The sequence below is a fragment of the Entelurus aequoreus genome, linkage group LG23, assembly GCF_033978785.1.
Source record: "Entelurus aequoreus isolate RoL-2023_Sb linkage group LG23, RoL_Eaeq_v1.1, whole genome shotgun sequence".
Classification (NCBI taxonomy): Eukaryota; Metazoa; Chordata; class Actinopteri; order Syngnathiformes; family Syngnathidae; genus Entelurus; species Entelurus aequoreus.
In genome coordinates, this window is record NC_084753.1 from 41,823,384 (window position 1) to 41,845,619 (window position 22,236).

At 29.7% G+C, this 22,236-nt stretch overlaps 3 protein-coding genes across 5 annotated transcripts in view; all 3 read left to right on the forward strand.

The window, feature by feature from the left end:
* LOC133640815 (metal cation symporter ZIP8-like) overlaps positions 1-5,426 on the forward strand; it is a 47,423-nt gene extending 41,997 nt beyond the window's left edge. The window contains exons 7-8 of one of the 2 annotated variants that reach the window (XM_062034494.1): positions 4,532-4,716; positions 4,793-5,426. In XM_062034494.1, the coding sequence (XP_061890478.1) occupies positions 4,532-4,716; positions 4,793-4,939 (332 nt within the window). In that variant the 3' untranslated portion in view covers positions 4,940-5,426. The remainder of the gene's footprint in view (positions 1-4,531; positions 4,717-4,792) is intronic. The other variant, XM_062034493.1, reaches the window with a different exon arrangement.
* Positions 5,427-6,864: 1,438 nt separating this feature from the next.
* LOC133640821 (probable N-acetyltransferase camello) lies at positions 6,865-20,338 on the forward strand. Of its 2 annotated transcripts, XM_062034499.1 has the most exons (4): positions 6,865-7,621; positions 7,789-7,898; positions 10,779-10,879; positions 18,543-20,338. In XM_062034499.1, exon 4 carries the CDS (start codon positions 18,560-18,562, stop codon positions 19,232-19,234), a length of 675 nt encoding a protein of 224 aa, XP_061890483.1. In that variant the 5' UTR covers positions 6,865-7,621; positions 7,789-7,898; positions 10,779-10,879; positions 18,543-18,559; the 3' UTR covers positions 19,235-20,338. The 2 variants fall into 2 exon arrangements, with proteins under 2 accessions (XP_061890483.1, XP_061890484.1); XM_062034500.1 differs by having other exon boundaries at positions 6,865-7,898.
* Positions 20,339-20,490: 152 nt separating this feature from the next.
* LOC133640799 (dynactin subunit 1-like) overlaps positions 20,491-22,236 on the forward strand; it is a 268,257-nt gene continuing 266,511 nt past the window's right edge. Inside the window, exon 1 of the mRNA XM_062034461.1 lies at positions 20,491-22,073. The gene's annotated coding sequence lies outside the window, so the exon portion shown is untranslated. The remainder of the gene's footprint in view (positions 22,074-22,236) is intronic.

Consider the following 22,236-nt stretch of genomic DNA (forward strand, 5'->3'; position numbering starts at 1 on the left):
GTTCCCCCACGAGCTGGGTGAGTGACCATAGTGTGCGAGGAGTTCCCCCACGAGCTGGGTGAGTGACCATAGTGTATGAGAGTTCCCCCACGAGCTGGGTGAGTGACCATAGTGTATGAGGAGTTCCCCCACGAGCTGGGTGAGTGACCATAGTGTATGAGGAGTCCCCCCACGAGCTGGGTGAGTGACCCTAGTGTATGAGGAGTTCCCCCACGAGCTGGGTGAGTGACCATAGTGTATGAGGAGTTCCCCCACGAGCTGGGTGAGTGACCATAGTGTATGAGGAGTTCCCCCACGAGCTGGGTGAGTGACCATAGTGTATGAGGAGTTCCCCCACGAGCTGGGTGAGTGACCATAGTGTATGAGGAGTCCCCCCACGAGCTGGGTGAGTGACCATAGTGTATGAGGAGTTCCCCCACGAGCTGGGTGAGTGACCATAGTGTATGAGGAGTTCCCCCACGAGCTGGGTGAGTGACCCTAGTGTATGAGGAGTTCCCCCACGAGCTGGGTGAGTGACCAGGAAATGGATGAAATCCCTTTTTAAAAATAATCATTTTATTACAATTTAATGTGGGCAGTTCACGCGACAATAGGGCTTTAATTGTAAAATAATGTTAATGCAGGATTAATGCGTTGGTGTCCTGACTCCTTTTGGACCCTCGCTCCATTCCGAGTCTAGCGGCATTTTTTATCGGAGACTTTCCCCACGTCAAAACACTTCTCGTACTCAGTTTGAGAATCACAGTTAGAGGGTATTTTTTCAAATCATCAAACCATATGAATGGATTTCTAAAATATTTTTTTAACTACGGTAATTGTCACATATAGAGGTTAATTTGTGTCTTTATTAAGAAAGATTGTTTTGTTTACACTAGATTAATGTCAACATTTTTTGCTCTTGAATTTTGTGAACTGAATCAACTTACGTTGACAGTTTCATTGAAAAACTATTTGTTAGCTAAATGCATGTGTATAAAAATTCAGTGTATTACTGAATTTTTATACACACAATTTTCATACCCCGAATTTTTTTTAACAATAATTTTGCACTGAATTTTTATACACTGAATTTTTTTACACTGAATATTTTTACACTGATTTTTTTATACACTGAATTTTCTTTATACACTGAATTTTTTTACATTGAATTTTTATACCCTGAATTGTTTTACACTTAATTTGTATACATGGAATTTTTATACACTGAATTTTTATACATTGAATATTTTTAGACTGATATTTTTATACACTGAATTGTTTTTATACCGTGATTTTTTTTCACTGATTTTTATACCCTGAGTTGTTTTACACTTAATTTTTTTACATGGAATTTTTATACACAGATTTTTATGACACTGAATGTCTTTTACACTGAATTTTTTTATACACTGAATTTTTTTGTACACTGAGTTGTTTTGTACCCTGAATTTTTATACCCTGAATATTTTTACACTGAAATTTTTTATACACTGAATTTTTATACATTGAATATTTTTACACTGATTTTTTTATACACTGAATTTTATACACTGAATATTTTTATACACTGAATTTTTATACCCTGATTTTTTTACACCGAATTTTTATACACTGAATTTTTTTATACATTGAATTTTTATACATTGAATATTTTTACACTGATTTTTTTATACACTGAATTTTTTACCTTGAATTTTTATACATTGAATATGTTTTCACTGATTTTTTTTTTATACACTGAATTTTTATACACTGGATATTTTTATGCACTGAATTTTTTTATACACTGAATTTTTTTACCCTGAATTTTTATACACTGAATATTTTTACACAGAATTTTTTTTGCACTGAATTTTTTTTTACATTGAATCTTTATACATTTAATGTTTTTACACTGATTTTATTTATAAACTGAATTTTTTATACACTGAATTTTTTACACTGAATTTTTATACATTGAATATTTTTACACTGATTTTTTTATACACTGAATTTTTTTTACACTGAATATTGTTATACACTGAATTTTTATACCCTGATTTTTTTTACACTGAATTTTTATACACTGAATTTTTGTATACGCTGATTTTTTATACATTGAATATTTTTACACTGATTTTTTTATACACTGAATTTTTTACCCTGAATTTTTATACATTGAATATGTTTTCACTGATTTTTTTTTTATACACTGAATTTTTTTACCCTGAATTTTTATACACTGGATATTTTTAAGCACTGAATTTTTTTATACACTGAATTTTTTTACCCTGAATTTTTATACAGTGAATATTTTTACACAGAATTTTTATACACTGAATATTTTTGTGCACTGAATTTTTTATACACTGAATCTTTATACTTTCAATGTTTTTACACTGACTTTATTTATAAACTGAATTTTTTATACACTGAATTTTTTACACTGAATTTTTATACACTGATTTTTTTTATACACTGAATTTTTATACATCGAATATTTTTAGACTGATATTTTTATACACTGAATTTTTTTATACCCTGAATTGTTTTACACTTAATTTTTTTACATGGAATTTTTATACACAGATTTTTTTTACACTGAATATTTTTTACACTGAATTTTTTTATACACTGAATTTTTATACCCTGATTTTTTTACACTGAATTTTTATACACTGAATTTTTATACATTGAATATTTTTACACTGATTTTTTTATACACTGAATTTTTTACCCTGAATTTTTATACATTGAATATGTTTTCACTGAATTTTTTTTATACACTGAATTTTTTTACCCTGAATTTTTATTCACTGGATATTTTTATGCACTGAATTTTCTTATACACTGAATTTTTTTACCCTGAATTTTTATACACTGAATATCTTTACACAGAATTTTTTTTTGCACTGAATTTTTTTATACATTGAATCTTTATACATTTAATGTTTTTACACTGATTTTATTTATAAACTGAATTTTTTATACACTGAATTTTTTACACTGAATTTTTATACATTGAATATTTTTTCACTGATTTTTTTTTATACACTGAATTTTTTTTACACTGAATTTTTATAAACTGAATATTTTTACACTGAATTTTTATACATTGAATATTTTTACACTGATTTTTTTTAACACTAAAATATATTGTATATTATACACTTTTTTATACGCCAGTTTAAAACATTGAATTTTTAAACAAGCATTTTACTAACCTTTTTTTTTTCCAATTTAATTGTCAGCATAATTTGATGTAAAAAAAAAAATATATATAAGTTTACGAAATTCCAACGCAAAAAATTCAGCTACATAAAATTGTTTAAAAAAATAAATACATCTAAAAAAAGCTTTTGTACTAAAGACACAAATGAACCTCCATAGTCACAACCCAAAAGTAGGAAGTCAACTAGAACTACATCGGTGTTGAATGAACGAATAACAAAAATTTGTTTTTCTTCTAATAATAAAGTGATGTCATTTTATTTAAGAAACATACATAGTAAATACCTTTTTTATTTTGTAGGTTGGTTTTGTTGACGTCACTAGCATGTTAGGAATGCTAATAAATGGAATTATGTTGTGGATGATGAAAATAGCAAGTTTATTATAATGAATAAATAATTGTGTTGCGGATGATGAAAATAGCAAGTTTATTATAATAAATAAATAATTGTGTTGTGGATGATGAAAATAGCAAGTTTATTATAATGAATAAATAATTGTGTTGCGGATGATGAAAATAGCAAGTTTATTATAATAAATAAATAATTGTGTTGTGGATGATGAAAATATAAATATAATAAACTTGCTATTTTCATCATCCACAACACAATTATTTATTTATTATAATAAACTTGCTATTTTCATCATCCACAACACAATTATTTATTTATTATAATAAACTTGCTATTTTCATCATCCACAACACAATTATTTATTTATTATAATAAACTTGCTACTTTCATCATCCACAACACAATTATTTATTTATTATAATAAACTTGCTATTTTCATCATCCGCAACACAATTATTTATTTATTATAATAAACTTGCTATTTTCATCATCCACAACACAATTATTTATTTAGTATAATAAACTTGCTACTTTCATCATCCACAACACAATTATTTATTTATTATAATAAACTTGCTATTCTCATCATCCACAACACAATAATTTATTTATTATAATAAACTTGCTACTTTCATCATCCACAACACAATTATTTATTTATTATAATAAACTTGCTATTTTCATCATCCACAACACAATAATTTATTTATTATAATTAATTTGCTATTTTCATCATCCACAACATAATTATTTATTTATTATAATAAACTTGCTATTTTCATCATCCACAACCTAATTATTTATTATAATAAACTTGCTATTTTCATCATCCACAACCTAACTATTTATTTATTATAATAAACTTTATTATAATGAATAAATAATTGTGTTGTGGATGATGAAAATAGCAAGTTTACTATAATAAAAGACGTGGTTTTAATGTGACACAAACAGGAAGTTGAGCTAACGGAGAGTGGTGTGTGCTTCAGGTGACTTTGTGATCCTCCTCAACTCGGGCATGAGCGTCCCTCAGGCCATCTTCTTCAACCTGCTGTCGGCCATGGCGTGCTACGTGGGCCTGGTGTTCGGCATCCTGCTCGGCAGCAACTATGCCCCCAACGCCATCTTCGCCGTGGCGGGGGGCATGTTCCTCTACATCGCCCTGGCAGACATGGTGAGGCCCCCTACAACCAACGTCACCCCTCCTCAGAATGTACCCCCCCTCCTGATGCTTTTGTTTCCCCTCCCAGTTCCCGGAGATGGACGCCATTGCTAGGGAGGCCACGCGGACCTCCTCCAGGCTGGTCTTCTTCCTGATCCAGAACGCCGGGCTGCTGACGGGCTTCGCCATCATCCTGCTCATCACCACGTTTGCAGGGCAGATCAACCTGGGCTGAAGAAAAGAACACAACCAAGCCTTTTAGACCGGACCATACACACAATCCTTTCATTCATGAAATCCAGCTTGATTTGTCTTAAAGAGACAGTACATTCTTTTTATTCCCTCTCTGGGTGCTGTACTGTCACCGCCTGTGTCACATTTTCACTTTCTATTTTGTATTTGTCCATTTATGTGTGTATGATTTACAGAATCACATCCTTTATTTTATTTGAAATGGAACAAATTGCAGTTTAGATGTTTTAATTGTACGTTTACACCAGACTTTTGTTGCTCAGGGTTTATTCAGAGCTTCTGTTTGAGAGAAAGTGACTTCAAATATAAATGTCTATGAGTAGACTTTGTCAACAACTGGGACCTTTTTGGCCTCCTGGCTTTTTAATGCTTTGTTTTTTTGTTAAATCATGTAAGTATGAACGTTGTGATTCATAGACCGGAGCACTGTGTTGAAATATATCCCAGCTCTTTCAAGTAGTTTGATTTTACGTTCGAAAGCACAGGAAGGGAAGGATGTGTTTCTGTTTTTACATTTTATTGTATAACCTTAGGTTGGCATTTATGTATATATATATATATATATATATATATATATATATATATATATATATATATATATATATATATATATTTTTTAAATATTTTATTTATTTAGATATATATTTTTGTATATATATCTTTGTATATATATATATATATATACTTTTTTATTTCATATATTTTTTATATATATCTTTGCGTATATATATATATATATATTATATATTCTTTAAAGTATATCTATCTTTGTATATATAGTATATATTTTTTATAAATATTACATTTATATATATATATATATATATATATATATATATATATATATATCTGTATATATATATATATATATTATATATATTTTTAGAAATATAAGTTTTTTTAAATATATATATATTTTATGTATATATTTTTACAAATATTTTTATTTTATATATTTTCTTTGTATATATATCTCTTTGTGTATATATATTTATACACTTTTTTATTTGATATATTTTTTATATATATATCTTTGCGTGTATATATATATATATATATATATGTATTATATATATTCTTTAAAGTATATATATCTTTGTATATATAGTATATATTTTTTATAAATATTACATTTATATATATATATATATATCTTTGTATATATATATTATATATATTTTTAGAAATATATATTTTTTTAAATATATATATAATTTTTTATGTATATATGTTTACAAATAGTTTTATTTGATATATATTTTTTCTATATATATCTTTGTGTATATATTTATATATCATATATATTTTTATAAATATTATTTTTTTAAGTATATATATCTTTGTATGTAATATATATTTATATATATATATTATATATATTTTTATAAATATATTTTTTTAATATATATATAGTTTTTTATGTATATCTTAGTATATATAATATATATATTTTGAGAAATATATTTTTTTTTCTTAAATATGTATGTATACTTTTTTATGTATATCTTTGTATATATAATATATTTTTTAGAAATATTGAATTTACACACACACATATATACATATATATATATATATATATATATATATATATATATATATATATATATATATATATATATATATATATATATATATATATATATATATATATATAATTGGTTTTATTACAACCAATGCAAATCTACTTTAAAATTTCACATCTCCACAGTTTTCCTAAAGACTTTATTCCGACGACAATATGTTACACAACAAAACACATTTCTGACTGAAACAATTATGAACATAAACATTTTTATTTTATTTTTTCTAAGAGTGGACATAAAAAATATGTTCACTAGTTGCCATTTAACTCAAAAATATTTCAACAAAACTATGTAAACGTGGGGGGGGGGGGGGGGGGGGGAGATAAATGTGTGAAAAGAGCACGAAACAGACATACCGGTAAAAGCATTTTTATTTTAGTTTTTCCTTGATTGGACAAGTTTTTACATCTTTTTTGTAAGAATGTGGGACGCGTTTTCATGGCTATTTTTTTTTTCTTGGATCATTATTTCTTCACAAGTTATACCATTTGTATTATTTAACTAAAAAATATTTGGTTTACATGACATAACTCTGAATTTGTGAATAGTTACTTTTTTTTTTATAGACAAAACAAAAGTCCACATTGACAAAAAGTCGCATTTTGTTGCCATGTCATTCAAACATGGCTGCCGTCCCCCCCCCCAAATATAAATGGTTCGTTTAATATTTTCTCTTCACTCCTGCCACGCCACACTAAAACTAAAATGAGAGTGGAACTTATTGTGAGCCCAACTTGTCACTTATTAGTTCGTACACTTTAAGCTTAATAATACACCAAAAGAAAGCTTATTGTCTTTTTCTGCCTTTTATTTCCGCCCTTACTTCTTCCACTTCCCGGTGTCCAACACACAACACATGTCATCGTATCCTGTGTCCCCCCGCCTTATAGTTCCCCTTCCAAAGGTTCCGGCAGTGTCATGTGACCTGAGTACCCAACACGTGACAGGACTATGCCCTTATTTACTGTGTAAATACATGCTCTATTTTATGTCAACACACGCGCACGGTCACTATGGTGACGAAACCACGTCGCTTTTCCGAGATGCCTTCAAGGTCATCCGTTCATGAGCCATTTCCGGTATGTTCACGTCGTTCTGTAAAAAACAACAACCCGCAATATATTGCTAAAATTACTGTCACTTTTGTACTATGGCCTTAATTAGTTTTGAGGGACAATATTCGGCTCATGTAATGTTTGTTCAAGTCCAAGACGACCTTTGTGCTTTTTTTCTCATGTTGTTGTAGACCCTGAACGCACCACATCCCCAAGAACAGGAAGACGCGATGAGTTCATTTTCTTTGGCGTCGAACTTTGCTCCCCTTTTCCGGTTCTTTGAGCGCAAGTACAAGAGAAGGTATGTCAATATCTCGCCTACTATGTGTTTTTAAAGCATTTACACGCGTGGAGTTGGGTCGAGTCGTGTTTTGGTCGCTGTGACGACATAGCGGAATGTATTTACAAACGTGACTTGCACATTTTTATACATGGAATTTTTATACACTGAATTTTTATACACTGATTTTTTTATACACTGAATTTTTATACATTGAATATTTTTACACTATTTTTTTTACACACTGAATTTTTTACACTGAAATTTTATACATTGAATATTTTTAGACTGATTTTTTTTATACAAATAATATTTTTTATACCCTGAATTTTTTTACACTGATTTTTTATACCCTGAATTGTTTTACACTTAATTTTTATACATGGAATTTTTATACACAGATTTTTTTTACACTGAATATTTTTTACACTGAATTTTTTACACAGAGATTTTATACATTGAATATTTTTAGACAGATTTTTTTTATACACTGAATTTTTTTTAAACCCTGAATTTTTTTAGACTGATTTTTTATACCCTGAATTGTTTTACACTTAATTTTTATACATGGAATTTTTATACATAGATTTTTTTTTACACTGTATATTTTTTACACTGAATTTTTATTCATTGAATATTTTTACACTGATTTTTTTACATACTGAATTTTTTACACAGAAATGTTATACATTGAATATTTTTACACAGATTTTTTATACCCTGAATTGTTTTACACTTAATTTTCATACATGGAATTTTTACACACAGATTTTTTTTACACTGAATATTTTTTACACTGAATTTTTATACATTGAATATTTTTACACTGATTTTTTTACATACTGAATTTTTTACACAGAAATTTTATACATTGAATATTTTTAGACAGATTTTTTTATACACTGAATTTTTTTTATACCCTGAATTTTTTTACACTGATTTTTTATACCGTGAATTGTTTTACACTTAATTTTTATACATGGAATTTTTATACATAGATTTTTTTTTACACTGAATATTTTTTATACCGTGAATTGTTTTACACTTAATTTTTATACATGGAATTTTTATACATACATTTTTTTTTTACACTGAATATTTTTTACACTGAATTTTTTATACACTGAATTTTTATACATTGAATATTTTTACACTGATTTTTTTTACATACTGAAATTTTTACATTGAAATTTTATACATTGAATATTTTCCATTCACGTTCACTGTTCATTTTAATGTGTTAAGTCATTTTATGCATTTGTGTTTCGCACAAGAGGTAGAACATCTCACTCTGTGTTTTCCGGAATCTTTAGACTGATTTTTTTATACACTGAATTTTTTTTATGCCCTGAAATTTTTTACACAGATTTTTTATACCCTGAATTGTTTAACACTTAATTTTCATACATGGAATTTTTATACACAGATTTTTTTTACACTGAATATTTTTTACACTGAATTTTTATACATTGAATATTTTCACACAGATTTTTTTACATACTGAATTTTTTTACACAGAAATTTTATACATTGAATATTTTTAGACATATTTTTTTATACACTGAATTTTTTTTATACCCTGAATTTTTTTACACTGATTTTTTATACCGTGAATTGTTTTACCCTTAATTTTTATACATGGAATTTTTATACATAGATTTTTTTTACACTGAATATTTTTTACACTGAATTTTTTACACACTGAATTTTTATACATTGAATATTTTTACACTGATTTTTTTTACATACTGAATTTTTTACACTGAAATTTTATACATTGAACATTTTTACACTGATTTTTTTATACACTGAATTTTTTTTATACCCTGAATTTTTTTACACTGATTTTTTATACCCTGAATTGTTTTACACTTAATTTTTATACATTGAATTTTTATACACAGATTTTTTTTTACACTGAATATTTTTTACACCGAATTTTTATACATTGAATATTTTTACACTGATTTTTTTTACATACTGAATTCTTTACACAGAAATTTTATACATTGAATATTTTAGACAGATTTTTTTATACATTGAATTTTTTTACACTGATTTTTTATACCCTGAATTGTTTTACACTTAATTTTTATACATGGAATTTTTATACACACATTTTTTTTTACACTGAATATTTTTTACACTGAATTTTTTTATACACTGAATTTTGTTGTACACTGAATTGTTTTGTACCCTGAATTTTTATACCCTGAATATTTTTACACTGAAATTTTTTATACACTGAATTTTTATACATTGAATATTTTTACACTGATTTTTTATGCACTGAATATATATATATTTTTTTTAAAGCATTGAGTAGAGTCTAATCGTGTTTTGGTCGCTGTGACGACATAGCGACATTTATTTACAAACGTCACTTGCACATTTCAGCACAAATCTTCATAATTGTGTCTGACATTATCCTTTTAACGTGTTTTAATCATTACATGTGGAGGGAAACTACTGCCAAAACTCCACAAACACACAAAAGTCGAAAAAAATTGTTTATTCAATTAAAAAAGCGATTCACAAGTGTAAAAAAAACAACAACAAAAACGTTTTTTCTGCGAGTGAAAAAACAATTTTAAAATAAAACTTGTCCTGCAAGTAAAACGATTTGCAAGTATAACATTTTTAAATGTCAACACACGCGCACAGTCACCATGGTGACGAAATCACGTCGCTTTTCCAAGATGCATTCAAGGTCGTCCGTTCACTAGCTACTTCCGGTATGTTCACGCCGTTCTGTTAAAAAAAACAAAAAAAACCCGCAATATTTGCTAAAATCACTCTCAATTTTGTACTTTGGCCTTAATTATTCTTGAGAGACAATATTTGGCTCATGTAATGTTTGTTCAAGACGACTTTTTTTTTTTTTTTCTCATGTTGTTGTAGACCCTGAACGCACCACATCCCAAGAACAGGAAGACGCGATGAGTTCATTTCGAACTTTGCTCCCTTTTTTTCCGGTTCTTTGAGCGCAAGTACAAGAGAAGGTATGTCAATATCTCGCCTTCTATGTGTGTTTTTAAAGCATTTACACGCGTGGAGTTGGGTCGAGTCGTGTTTTGGTCGCTGTGACGACATAGCATCTATGCTAGCTGCTAGCTAATCCGCGTGATTTATTTACAAACGTGACTTGCACATTTCAGCACGAATCGTCATAATTGTGTCTGAAAATGTGTTGAAATGTAATATTAAAGGGAAGTAATGTTGCCTGTTTTATTTTGTGGCAACGTGATGTCACGTGACCGCAGTGATTTGAGGTCAGCGGACAATCACCTTGCTGCAATGTTGTTATTTTTATAAATGGATGGACGGACTTTATTCATCCCACAATTGTGAAAGGGTGTGCTTGCAGTGCAGACACTAAAAGTCCACAAAAAGAAGGTGAAAACGTGAAAACAAAGACGGATGCGATACACCCGCCTCCCGCTAGGGGGCAGCACTGCGTGGATTAATCAGCAGCCTCAAGCCGGAAGTATATTAGATGCTTGCATACATGAAGTACAAATATCCTTTAAAGTGTTTTAATCATTACATGTGGAAGGAAACTACTGCCAAAACTCCACAAACACACAAAAGTGGGGAAAAAATAGTTTATTCAATTAAAAAACGATTCACAAGTGAATTTGCTAGATTCACTTGCAAAGATTCTTCTTTATTTCTTTCTTTCTTTCTTTCTTTCTTTCTTTCTTTCTTTCTTTCTTTCTTTCGTTTATTTTGAACATGAACACACTTGCGGTATAATACATCACACAGTTTCATATCATTTCACTTTACTTCATGTCCGAAAAGGAGTAGGAAGAAACAAAGCTCATTTACTGACCTTTTTATAATAAAATAACATCTGTGAATTAGTATACACAACAGTTTTGTAATATGTAATTAATTAATTCAGTCATTATTAACATACTGAAATGAAGAATATCTTATTTTCAATAAGGTTGAAAGTATTTCTCATAGTTCTTCTTTGTACTTTGTAAACACTATTATTTTGAACAACCTCTTAAACTGCATCATATCAGTACAATGTTTAACTTCTTTACGTAATCCATTCCATCATTTAATTCCACATACTGATATGCTAAAGGTTCTAAGTGTTGGACGTGCACACAAATGTTTTAAATTAGATTTTCTTGAAAGTGAAAAAACTATTTTCAATTCGCAAGTAAAAATAAAACTTGTTCTGCAAGTAAAAAGCAATTCACAAGTATAAAAACAATTTCCTTCAAATAAAAAGATTCCAGGTATAAAAAAAATATATATACATATATATATATATATATATATATATTGTAAGTAAAAAAAATTGATTAGCAAGTATAAAAAAAATATTTTTAATTAAAAAAAACAATATAAAAGTAACAAAACTATTTTCTGTAAAGATAAACAATTCACAAATATAAAAACAATTTCCTTGAAATAAAAAAACGATTCCAGGTTTGAAAACAAAAATTCTGTAAGTAAAACAACGATCCGCAAGTAAATATATTTTCTGCAAATAAAACAAGTTTTTTCTGTGTACAGAAACAATTCGCTAGTAAATAAAATACGTTTTTCTGCAAGTAAAAAAACTATTCACAAGTATAAAAAAAATGTCTTAAAATAAAAAACTATTTGCAAATTAAAAAAACATTTTCTACAAAGTAAAAAAAAAAAAATTTGCAAGTATAAAAATGTTTTTCTTTAATTAAAAAAGAAAAGATTTAGGTTAAGTTAAAAAAAAAAAGTTTTCTGAAAGTAAAAAAACTATTTACAAGTATAAAAACAATTTCCTTCAAATAAAACGATTCCAGGTAAAAATATAAATATTTTCTGTAAGTAAAGAAACGATAGTCTTTACTTAAAAAAAGGATACAAAAGTATATAAACAATTTTCTTCAATTAAAAAAAGTCTATACTTGCAAGTAAAAAGCAATTCACAAGTATAAAAACAATTTCCTTCAAATAAAACGATTCCAGGTAAATATATATATATATTTATATATATATATATTTTTTGTAAGTAAAAAAAATGATTCGCAAGTATAAAAAAATTATTTTAATTTAAAAAAACAATATAAAAGTAACAAAGCTATTTTCTGCAACAATAAACAATTCACAAGTATAAAAACAATTTACTTGAAATAAAAAAACAATTCCAGGTTTGAAAAAAAAAAATCCTGTAAGTAAAAAAACAATCCACAAGTATAAAAACAATTCTCTTTAATTAAAAAAAATGATACAAAAGTATAAAAACAATTTTCTGCAAGTAAAAAACGATTTATTTAGAAAAATGACTTTCAAGGAAAAAATTTTTTTCCTCCGAGTTAAAAAAAGTTTTGCAAGTATAAAAACAATTTCCTTGAAATAAAAAAAAAGATTCCAGGTTTAAAAATAAATCTGTAGGTAAACAAACAATCCGCAAGTATAAAAACAATTCTCTTTAATTAAAAAACGATACAAAAGTATAAAAACAATTTTCTGCAAGTAAAAAATGATTTGAAAGTATAAAAACGAGTAAAACAACGATTTGCAAGTAAAAATATTTTCTGCAAGTAAACTTTTTTTTTTCTGAATACGAAAACGATTCGCAAGTAAATAAAAAACGTTTTTCTGCAAATAAAAAAACTCTTCACAAGTATAAAAAAAAATTCTTCAAATAAAAAAAGATTTGTAGATAAAAAAAATATTTTCTACAAAGTAAAAAAAATGATTTGCAAGTATAAAACAATTTTCTTCAATGAAAAAAAACTATTTGCAAGTTAAAAAAAACGTTTTCTGAAAGTAAAAAACTATTTACAAGTATAAACACAATTTCCTTCAAATAAAACGATTCCAGGTAAAAATATATATTTTCTGTAAGTAAAAAAACGATTGTCTTTAATTAAAAAAAGGATACAAAAGTATATAAACAATTTTCAGCAGCTAAAAAAAATAATATTTGAAAGTAAAAAGCAATTCACAAGTATAAAAACAATTTCCTTCAAATAAAACGATTCCAGGTAAATATATATATATATTTCTTGTAAGTAAAAAAAATGATTCCGAAGTATAAATAAATTATCTTTAATTTAAAAAAACGATTTAAAAGTAACAAAACTATTTTCTGCAATAATAAACAATTCACAAGTATAAAAACAATTTCCTTGAAATACAAAAAACGATTCCAGGTTTGAAAAAAAAATTCTGTAAGTAAAAAAACAATCCACAAGTATAAAAACAATTCTCTTTAATTAAAAACAATTATACAAAAGTATAAAAACAATTTTCTGCAAGTAAAAAACGATTTGCAAGTATAAAAAGAAGTAAAACAACGATTCGCAAGTACAAATATTTTCTCCAAGTAAAAAAAGTTTTTTCTGTGTACAAAAACGATTCGCTAGTAAATAAAAAACATTTTCTGCAAGTAAAAAACTATTCACAAGTATAAAAACAATTTCTTTCAAATAAAACGATTCCAGGTAAAAATATATATATTTTCTGTGAGTAAAAAAACGATTCGCAAGTATAAAAACAATTATCTTTAATTAAAAAAATGATAAAATAGTATACATATTTTTAAAAAATTCCATTAAAAAAACAATTTGCAGGTAACAAAATATTTTTTTTCTGCAAGGAAGTAAGTATAAAAACAATTTCCTTAAAATAAAAAAACGATTCCAGGATTAAACATAAAAATTCTGTAAGTAAAAAAACAATCCTCAAGTATAAAAACAGTTAGCTTTAATTTAAAAAACTATACAAAAGTATAAATACAATTTTCTTCAATTAAAAAAACGATTTGCAAGTAACAAAAAAAACTTTTTTCTGCAAGTAAAAAAGTATTCACAAAGTAAAAACAATTTCCTTGAAATAAAAAAACGATTCCAGGTTTAAAAAATAAATAAAACTGTAATTAAAAAAAACAACCCGCAAGTATAAAAACAATTCTCTTTAATTAAAAAAAAAACAAGACTAAAGTATAAAAACAAAAGTAAAAAAAACGTTAATAGTAAAGTAATACAGCGATTTGCAAGTAAAAAAGTTTATATGAATACAAAAACGATTCGCAAGTAAAAAAACTAATTTTTTCTGCAAGTAAATATAAAAACAATTTTCTTAAAAAAAAAAAAAAGGATTCCAAGTTGGAAAAAATATTTTCTTTGTGTAAAAAAGCGAATTGCAATTATAAAAACTATTTTCTTCAATTAAAAAAAATGATCAACTAGTAAAATAAACTTTTTTTTGCAAGTACAAAACTATCCACAAGTATGAAAACGATTTTCTTTAAATACAAAACTATTTGCAAATAATAATAAAAAATCTGCAAAGAAAAAAAAAACATTTGCAAGAGATAATTTTTTTTTTCTTCAATTATCAATCCAATCCAATCCACTTTATTTATATAGCACATTTACACAACAAGAACGTTTCCAAAGTGCTGCACAGCCATGTTAAAAACAATATTAAAAACAATATTAAAAACAATATTAAAAACAATATTAAAAACAATATTATGCTACACCAATGACTGAATAAAAACAAAGAATAAATTGAGTTTGAGTTTGAGTTTGAGTTTATTTCGAACATGCAAGCATACAACATGATACATCACAATTTCCAGTTTCTTTTCAACATGTTCGAAAAGGAGTAGGAAGAAGCAGAGCTTATTTAATCCTACCCTTTTTCTTTACATAACAGTTGCAAAACTTTTTGTTCACTTCCTGTTCACAATTTTTTCACAATAAACTCCATAAGTAATTACAATAAAAATAAATAAATAAATAATAGTAAGAATTTAATAATAATAATTGGTGAAGTAAGTCATATTTCATATGATGAGATAAGTAAGATTACTTTAAGAATGAATGAATGGATGGATGAAATAAATTGAGAATGTTTGTCATGGTTCTTCTTCATTGTACTTTGTAAACACTTTAAGTTTGAAGAGTTTCTTGAAGTGGATCATATTAGTACATTGTTTGATTGCTTTGCTTAATCCATTCCATAATTTAATTCCACATATTGATATACTGAAGGTCTTAAGTGTTGTACGTGCAAACAAATGTTTTAAATTACGTTTTTCTCTAAGATTATATTTCTCCTCTTTTTTTGAGAAGAATTGTTGTATATTCTTGGGTAGCAGGTTATAGTTTGCTTTGTGCATAATTTTAGCTGTTTGCAAATTCACTATGTCGTGGAATTTCAGTATTTTTGATTCAATAAATAAAGGGTTTGTATGTTCTCTATATCCAACATTATGTATTATTCTAACTGATCTTTTTTGTAACACCGTTAATGAATGAAGTGTACTTTTGTAATTATTTCCCCATATTTCTACACAGTAGCTCAGATATGGTAACACTAGTGAGCAGTATAGAATATGAAGGGATTTTTGGTCTAGAACATGTTTTGCTTTATTCATTATTGACGTGTTTCTTGCAACTTTATGTTGTATATTTTTTACGTGAGATTTCCAGTTCAATTTATCATCAATCATTATACCTACAAATTTGGTTTCGTTTACTCTTTCAATTTCTATTCCGTCTATTTGTATTTGTGTTTGACTTTCTCTTCTACTATTACCAAATAGCATTATTTTAGTTTTACTAAGATTCAACGATAGTCTGTTTTTGTCAAACCATCTTTTTAATTTGTTAATTTCTTCTGTTATTATTTGTATTATCTCCTGTGTGTTCTCTCCTGAACAAAACGCTGTTGTATCATCCGCAAATAATACTAACTTTAAATCTTTTGTAACTTTACAAATGTCATTTATATAGAGATTGAATAATTTAGGTCCTAGTATTGATCCCTGAGGTACACCACAGGATATATTTAGCGTTGTAGACGTGTGTTCGCCTAGCTTCACGTATTGTTTCCTGTTCGTTAGATAACTTCTTATCCAGTTTAAGACTAACCCTCTGATGCCATATCGTTCTAGTTTTTTGATTAAAATATTGTGATTAATTGTGTCAAATGCTTTAGTTAGATCCATAAAAACCGCTGCTGCACATTTTTTACTATCTATTGCATTGGTAATTTCTTCTGTAATTTCAATTAAAGCCATTGAAGTTGAAACATTAGCTCTGTATCCATATTGGTTCTCTTCGAGTATTCTATTTTTATTTATGAAACTTTCTAATCTGTTATTGAACAGTTTTTCAATGATTTTAGAAAATTGTGGAAGTAGAGAAACAGGTCTATAATTTGTAAATTGATGTTTATCTCCAGTCTTATAAATTGGTGCAACTTTAGCTATTTTCATTTTGTTTGGAAATGTACCTGTTTGAAATGATAGGTTACTAATATACATTAATGGTCCTGAGATCTCTTCAATAACCTTTTTTATCGTTTCCATATCAATTCCGTTACAATCAGTTGAAGTCTTAGATTTACATTTTTTCACGATTGTAACTATTTCCTCCTGTGTCACATTACTGAGGAACATGGAGTTGGGATTTCGCTCTATGGTATCATTATAGTCCTCAATTGGAACTGGGTCTGGAATCCTTTCTTCCAATTTCGGTCCAATATTTACAAAATAATTATTGAAGCTTTCAACTACTTCCTTTATGTTGTCATTTTTTTTATTTTCATCTAAAAAGTATTGAGGGTAGTCCCTCTTAGTTCCATTTTTAATAATGCTATTGAGGATGCCCCATGTTGCTCTCATATTATTTTTGTTCCTGTCCAACAATTCACTGTAATATTCTTTTCTACATGACCGTAGTATTTCTGTTAACTTGTTTTTATACTTTTTGTACTTAATTTCTGCCTCTATAGTTCTTTGTGCTATAAATTCTCTATATAGTGTATTCTTCTTCTTACAAGCATTTTTTAATCCTTTTGTCATCCATGGTTGATTATTCTTTCTCTGCTTGTTACTGAGTTGTATCCATGGACAATGTTTGTCATAAAGTATTATGAACTTGTTTAAGAAATGTTCATATGCTTCATCAACCTCTTTTTCATTATACACATTGTCCCAATCTTGCTTTTGTAGCTCAATTTTGAAGGCAGTCATCCTCTTCTCTGTGCATAGTCTTCGAAATGTCCTTTTGTCTTCCATGTTCTTCTTGTAGTTTCCATTATATATTGTAAAAACTGGCAGATGATCACTAACGTCGCTTATAAGTAGACCACTTGTAGTGTTATTATCAAAATCATTGGTAAAAATATTATCAATAAGCGTGGCACAGTGTGCTGTGATTCTGCTTGGCCTTGTGATTTTAGGATATAGACTGATGCTGTACATTGTATCAATGAAGTCATCAATAGACTTTTGCTTGTTGGGGTTCAATAAGTCAATATTAAAGTCACCACATAAGAACATTATTCTTTGACCATTGTCCATGTAAGTTGCCTTGATCCATTCTTCAAATGAATAGAAAACCAATACAGAGACAATATAAAAAATAAATAATATAAAATAAAATTAAAAAACGATTTGCTAGTTAAAAAAAACTATTTTCTGCAAGTAGAAAAGTGATTCACTAGTGTAAAAACTATTTTCTTTCAATTCAAAACTATTTGCAAACAATAAAAAAGTATAGACATTTGGGTGAAGGTAAAAAAAAACCTGTTACGTTGTCATTAGGGGGTATTGTGTGTAGAATTTTGAGGACAAACATGAATTGATTCCAGCTGTAACATAAGAAACTGTGCAATAAGTACTTTGTGTCTCACATTTAGACTTCCCGTGCTGAGCGATGGCCGGCGTCCAGATCCGGAAGTACTGCGAGGACGACGCGGAGACGGTGAAGGAGCTCTTCACGCTGGGCATGAGCGAGCACGTGCCCGCGTCCTTCGTGCACCTCCTCAAGCAGCCGCTCACCCAGATGGTGCTCATGGTCACCTTCTGCGCCCTCCTGACCAGCTCCAAGTCCTTCCTGCTGCCCGTCCTCGCCGTCACGCTGCTGATGGCCGCCGCCCGCCAGCTGGTGGTCCACATGTTCAATAGCTACATCGAGATGTCGTTCAAGCTGGACCTGGACAGCATCGGCGAGACCTACATGGCGGGCAAGGACTCCTGCTTCTGGGTGGCGGAGAGCGACGGGCGGGTGGTGGGCATGGTGGCCTGTCTGCCCAGCCAGAGCGCCCCCGGCTGCCTGGAGCTGAAGCGCATGTCCGTGCGGCGCAGTCACCGCGGCAGGGGCGTGGCCAAGGCGCTGTGTCGGACGGTGGCGGACTTTACCCGCCGGCGAGGCTACGCCGCCGTCCTCCTCTACACCTCCGTGGTCCAGACGGACGCTCAGAAGCTCTACGAGCACATGGGCTACGACAAGGTGCGGCAGTTTGTCCTTCCTGAGGTCGCCCACAAGCTCATTAACTTCTCCCTCTTGGAGTACAGACTGGATTTGCAGAAAGACAAGAAAGGGAACTGAGGGAAAAAACTTCCACAGAACTGTGCCGCGTCTCAGATGTTGTCAATCACATTCAAATGGGAATTTGTAGCAATTCTTTAAAAAGTCCAGTTCACTTTAGCTCAGGGGTGTCCAAACTCGCCAGCCTCTTCGAAACCTCTTTTCAAGTTTCTGAATGCTTCACATTTGCTGCCATCTAGTGGACAATGATCAACAAACAGCACAGCATTTACTTATATGACACAATCCAAACAACCTTCCCTAGTCATGGTGCAAAAAAAAATCTACATAAAAGTCAACACACATGGTCACACATAACACACCCTAAACATTGTGAATATTATGAAAAATGTCCAAACACTACAAAAAAATTCAAAATCACACCCATTTAAATCCATTAGAGTGCATGATGGGGAAAAATGCAAAACACTCATAAAACACAACTTATATGACACACTCCAAACAACCTTCCCTAGTCATGGTGCACAAAAACCTACATAAAAGGTCAACACACATGGTCACACATAACACAACCTAAATATTGTGGATATTATGAAAAACATCCAAACACCATAAAAATAATTCACAATTACACCCGTTTAAATCCGTTAAGAGTGCATGATGGGGAAAATGCAAAGCATTCTTAAAACACAATTTATATGACACAATCCAAACAACCTTTCCTAGTCATGGTGCAAAAAAAAATCTACATAAAGGTCAACACACATGGTCACACATAACACACCCTAAACATTGTGAATATTATGAAAAATGTCCAAACACTACAAAAAAATTCAAAATCACACCCATTTAAATCCATTAGAGTGCATGATGGGGGAAAAATGCAAAACACTCATAAAACACAACTTATATGACACCATCCAAACAACCTTCCCTAGTCATGGTGCACAAAAACCTACATAAAAGGTCAACACACATGGTCACACATAACACACCCTAAACATTGTGGATATTATGAAAAACGTCCAAACACCATAAAACTTTTTTAAATTGTGCCCATTTAAAGCCATTAGAGTGTATGGTGGGAAAAATGCAAAACACAACTTATATGACACAATCCAAACAACCTTCCCTAGTCATGGTGCACAAAAACCTACATAAAAGGTCAACACACATGGTCACACATAACACAACCTAAACATTGTGGATATTATGAAAAACGTCCAAACACCATAAAAAAATGTCTAAATTGCGCCCATTTAAATCCGTTACAGTGTATGGTGGGAAAAATGCCAAACACAACTTATATGACACAATCCAAACAACCTTCCTTAGTCATGGTGCAAAAAAACACTTAAAGGTCAACACACATGGTCACACATAACACAACCTAAACATTGTAGATATTATGAAAAACAACCTTCCCTCGTCATGGTGCACAAAAACCTACATAAAGGTCAACACACATGGTCACACGTAACACAACCTAAACATTGTGGGTTTTATGAAAAACGTCCAAACACCATAAAACGTTTCTAAATTACACCCATTTATATAATCTGTTTTGGGAAAAATGCAAAACAGTCTTAAAACACCACTTATATGACACAATCCAAACAACCTTCCCTAGTCATGGTGCAAAAAAAAACTACATAAAGGTCAACACACATAACATAACCTAAATATTGTGGGTATTATGAAAAATGTCCAAACACTATAAAAGTTTTCTAAATTACACCCATTTAGATCTGTTTTGGAAAAAATGCAAAACAATCTTAAAACAGAATTTATATGACAAAATCCAAACAACCTTCCCTAGTCATGGTGCACAAAAATCTACATAAATGTCAACATACGGTCACACATAACACAACCTAAACATTGTGAATATTATGAAAAACGTCCAAACACTACAAAAAAATTCAAAATCACACCCATTTAAATCCATTAGAGTGCATGATGGGGAAAAATGCAAAAGTCTCGTAAAACACAATTTATATGACACAATCCAAACAACCTTCCCTAGTCATGGTGCAAAAAAATCTACATAAAGGTCAACACACGGTCGCACATAACACACCCTCAACATTGTGAATATTATGAAAAACGTCCAAACACTACAAAAAAGATCTAAACGACACCCATTTAAATCCGTTAGAGTGCATGATGGGGAAAAATGCAAAAGTCTCGTAAAACACAATTTATGTGACACAATCCAAACAACTTTCCCTAGTCATGGTGCAAAGAAAAATCTACATAAAGGTTAACATACGGTCACACATAACACACCCTCAACATTGTGAATATTATGAAAAACGTCCAAACACTACAAAAAAGATCTAAATGACACCCATTTAATCCGTTAGAGTGCATGATGGGAAAAAAATGCAAAACACTCTCCACACTTATCCATGTTTGGCTCATTTTAGCTGCTTAATATTTCTGATTGATTACAAAACTTTAAGAAGTAAACAATATACTCACATACTCTTGTATCCATCCATTCATTTTTCTACCGCTTGTCCCATTAATGCTATATTAATCATTCCTTCGTCATTCATTGACAATAATTGGCGCGGATGACTTGCATTTTTTTAATTGGCCTTTTAGGCTGAGCTTCATGAAGTTTGCCTGGCAACAAATAAACGATGTTTAAGTAGATACAATACGGACATTTGGAAGTGTTTGTTACATTCCATAATTTCATTAAAACAAAACAAAAAAATATGTTTTAATCGTTTATTTGGAAACATTTAGTTTCTTGTCCCATCCCGCTCTGCTCAGGCATCACCTCGGACACCTCAGCAGGTCCACCGCGCTCAGACCTCCATGGATGGATGGATGGATGAATGAGAGTGGTCGAAGCCGAGCAGCGAGCCTGATTCACGGATAAAAGCAGGTAAGCTGAGGCTGTTTTTGTCCAGGCAGAAGGACCGTTGAGTTCCATAAAAGGCGTTGGGCGGCGTTCAGACGCCTGTGGGGGTTTAACGTGTTGGAGCAGGCAGCTGCCGAGGCTAAGCAGCTAGCTTAGGGAGTGTCCTCCTGTGAGTGTGACAGCTGCT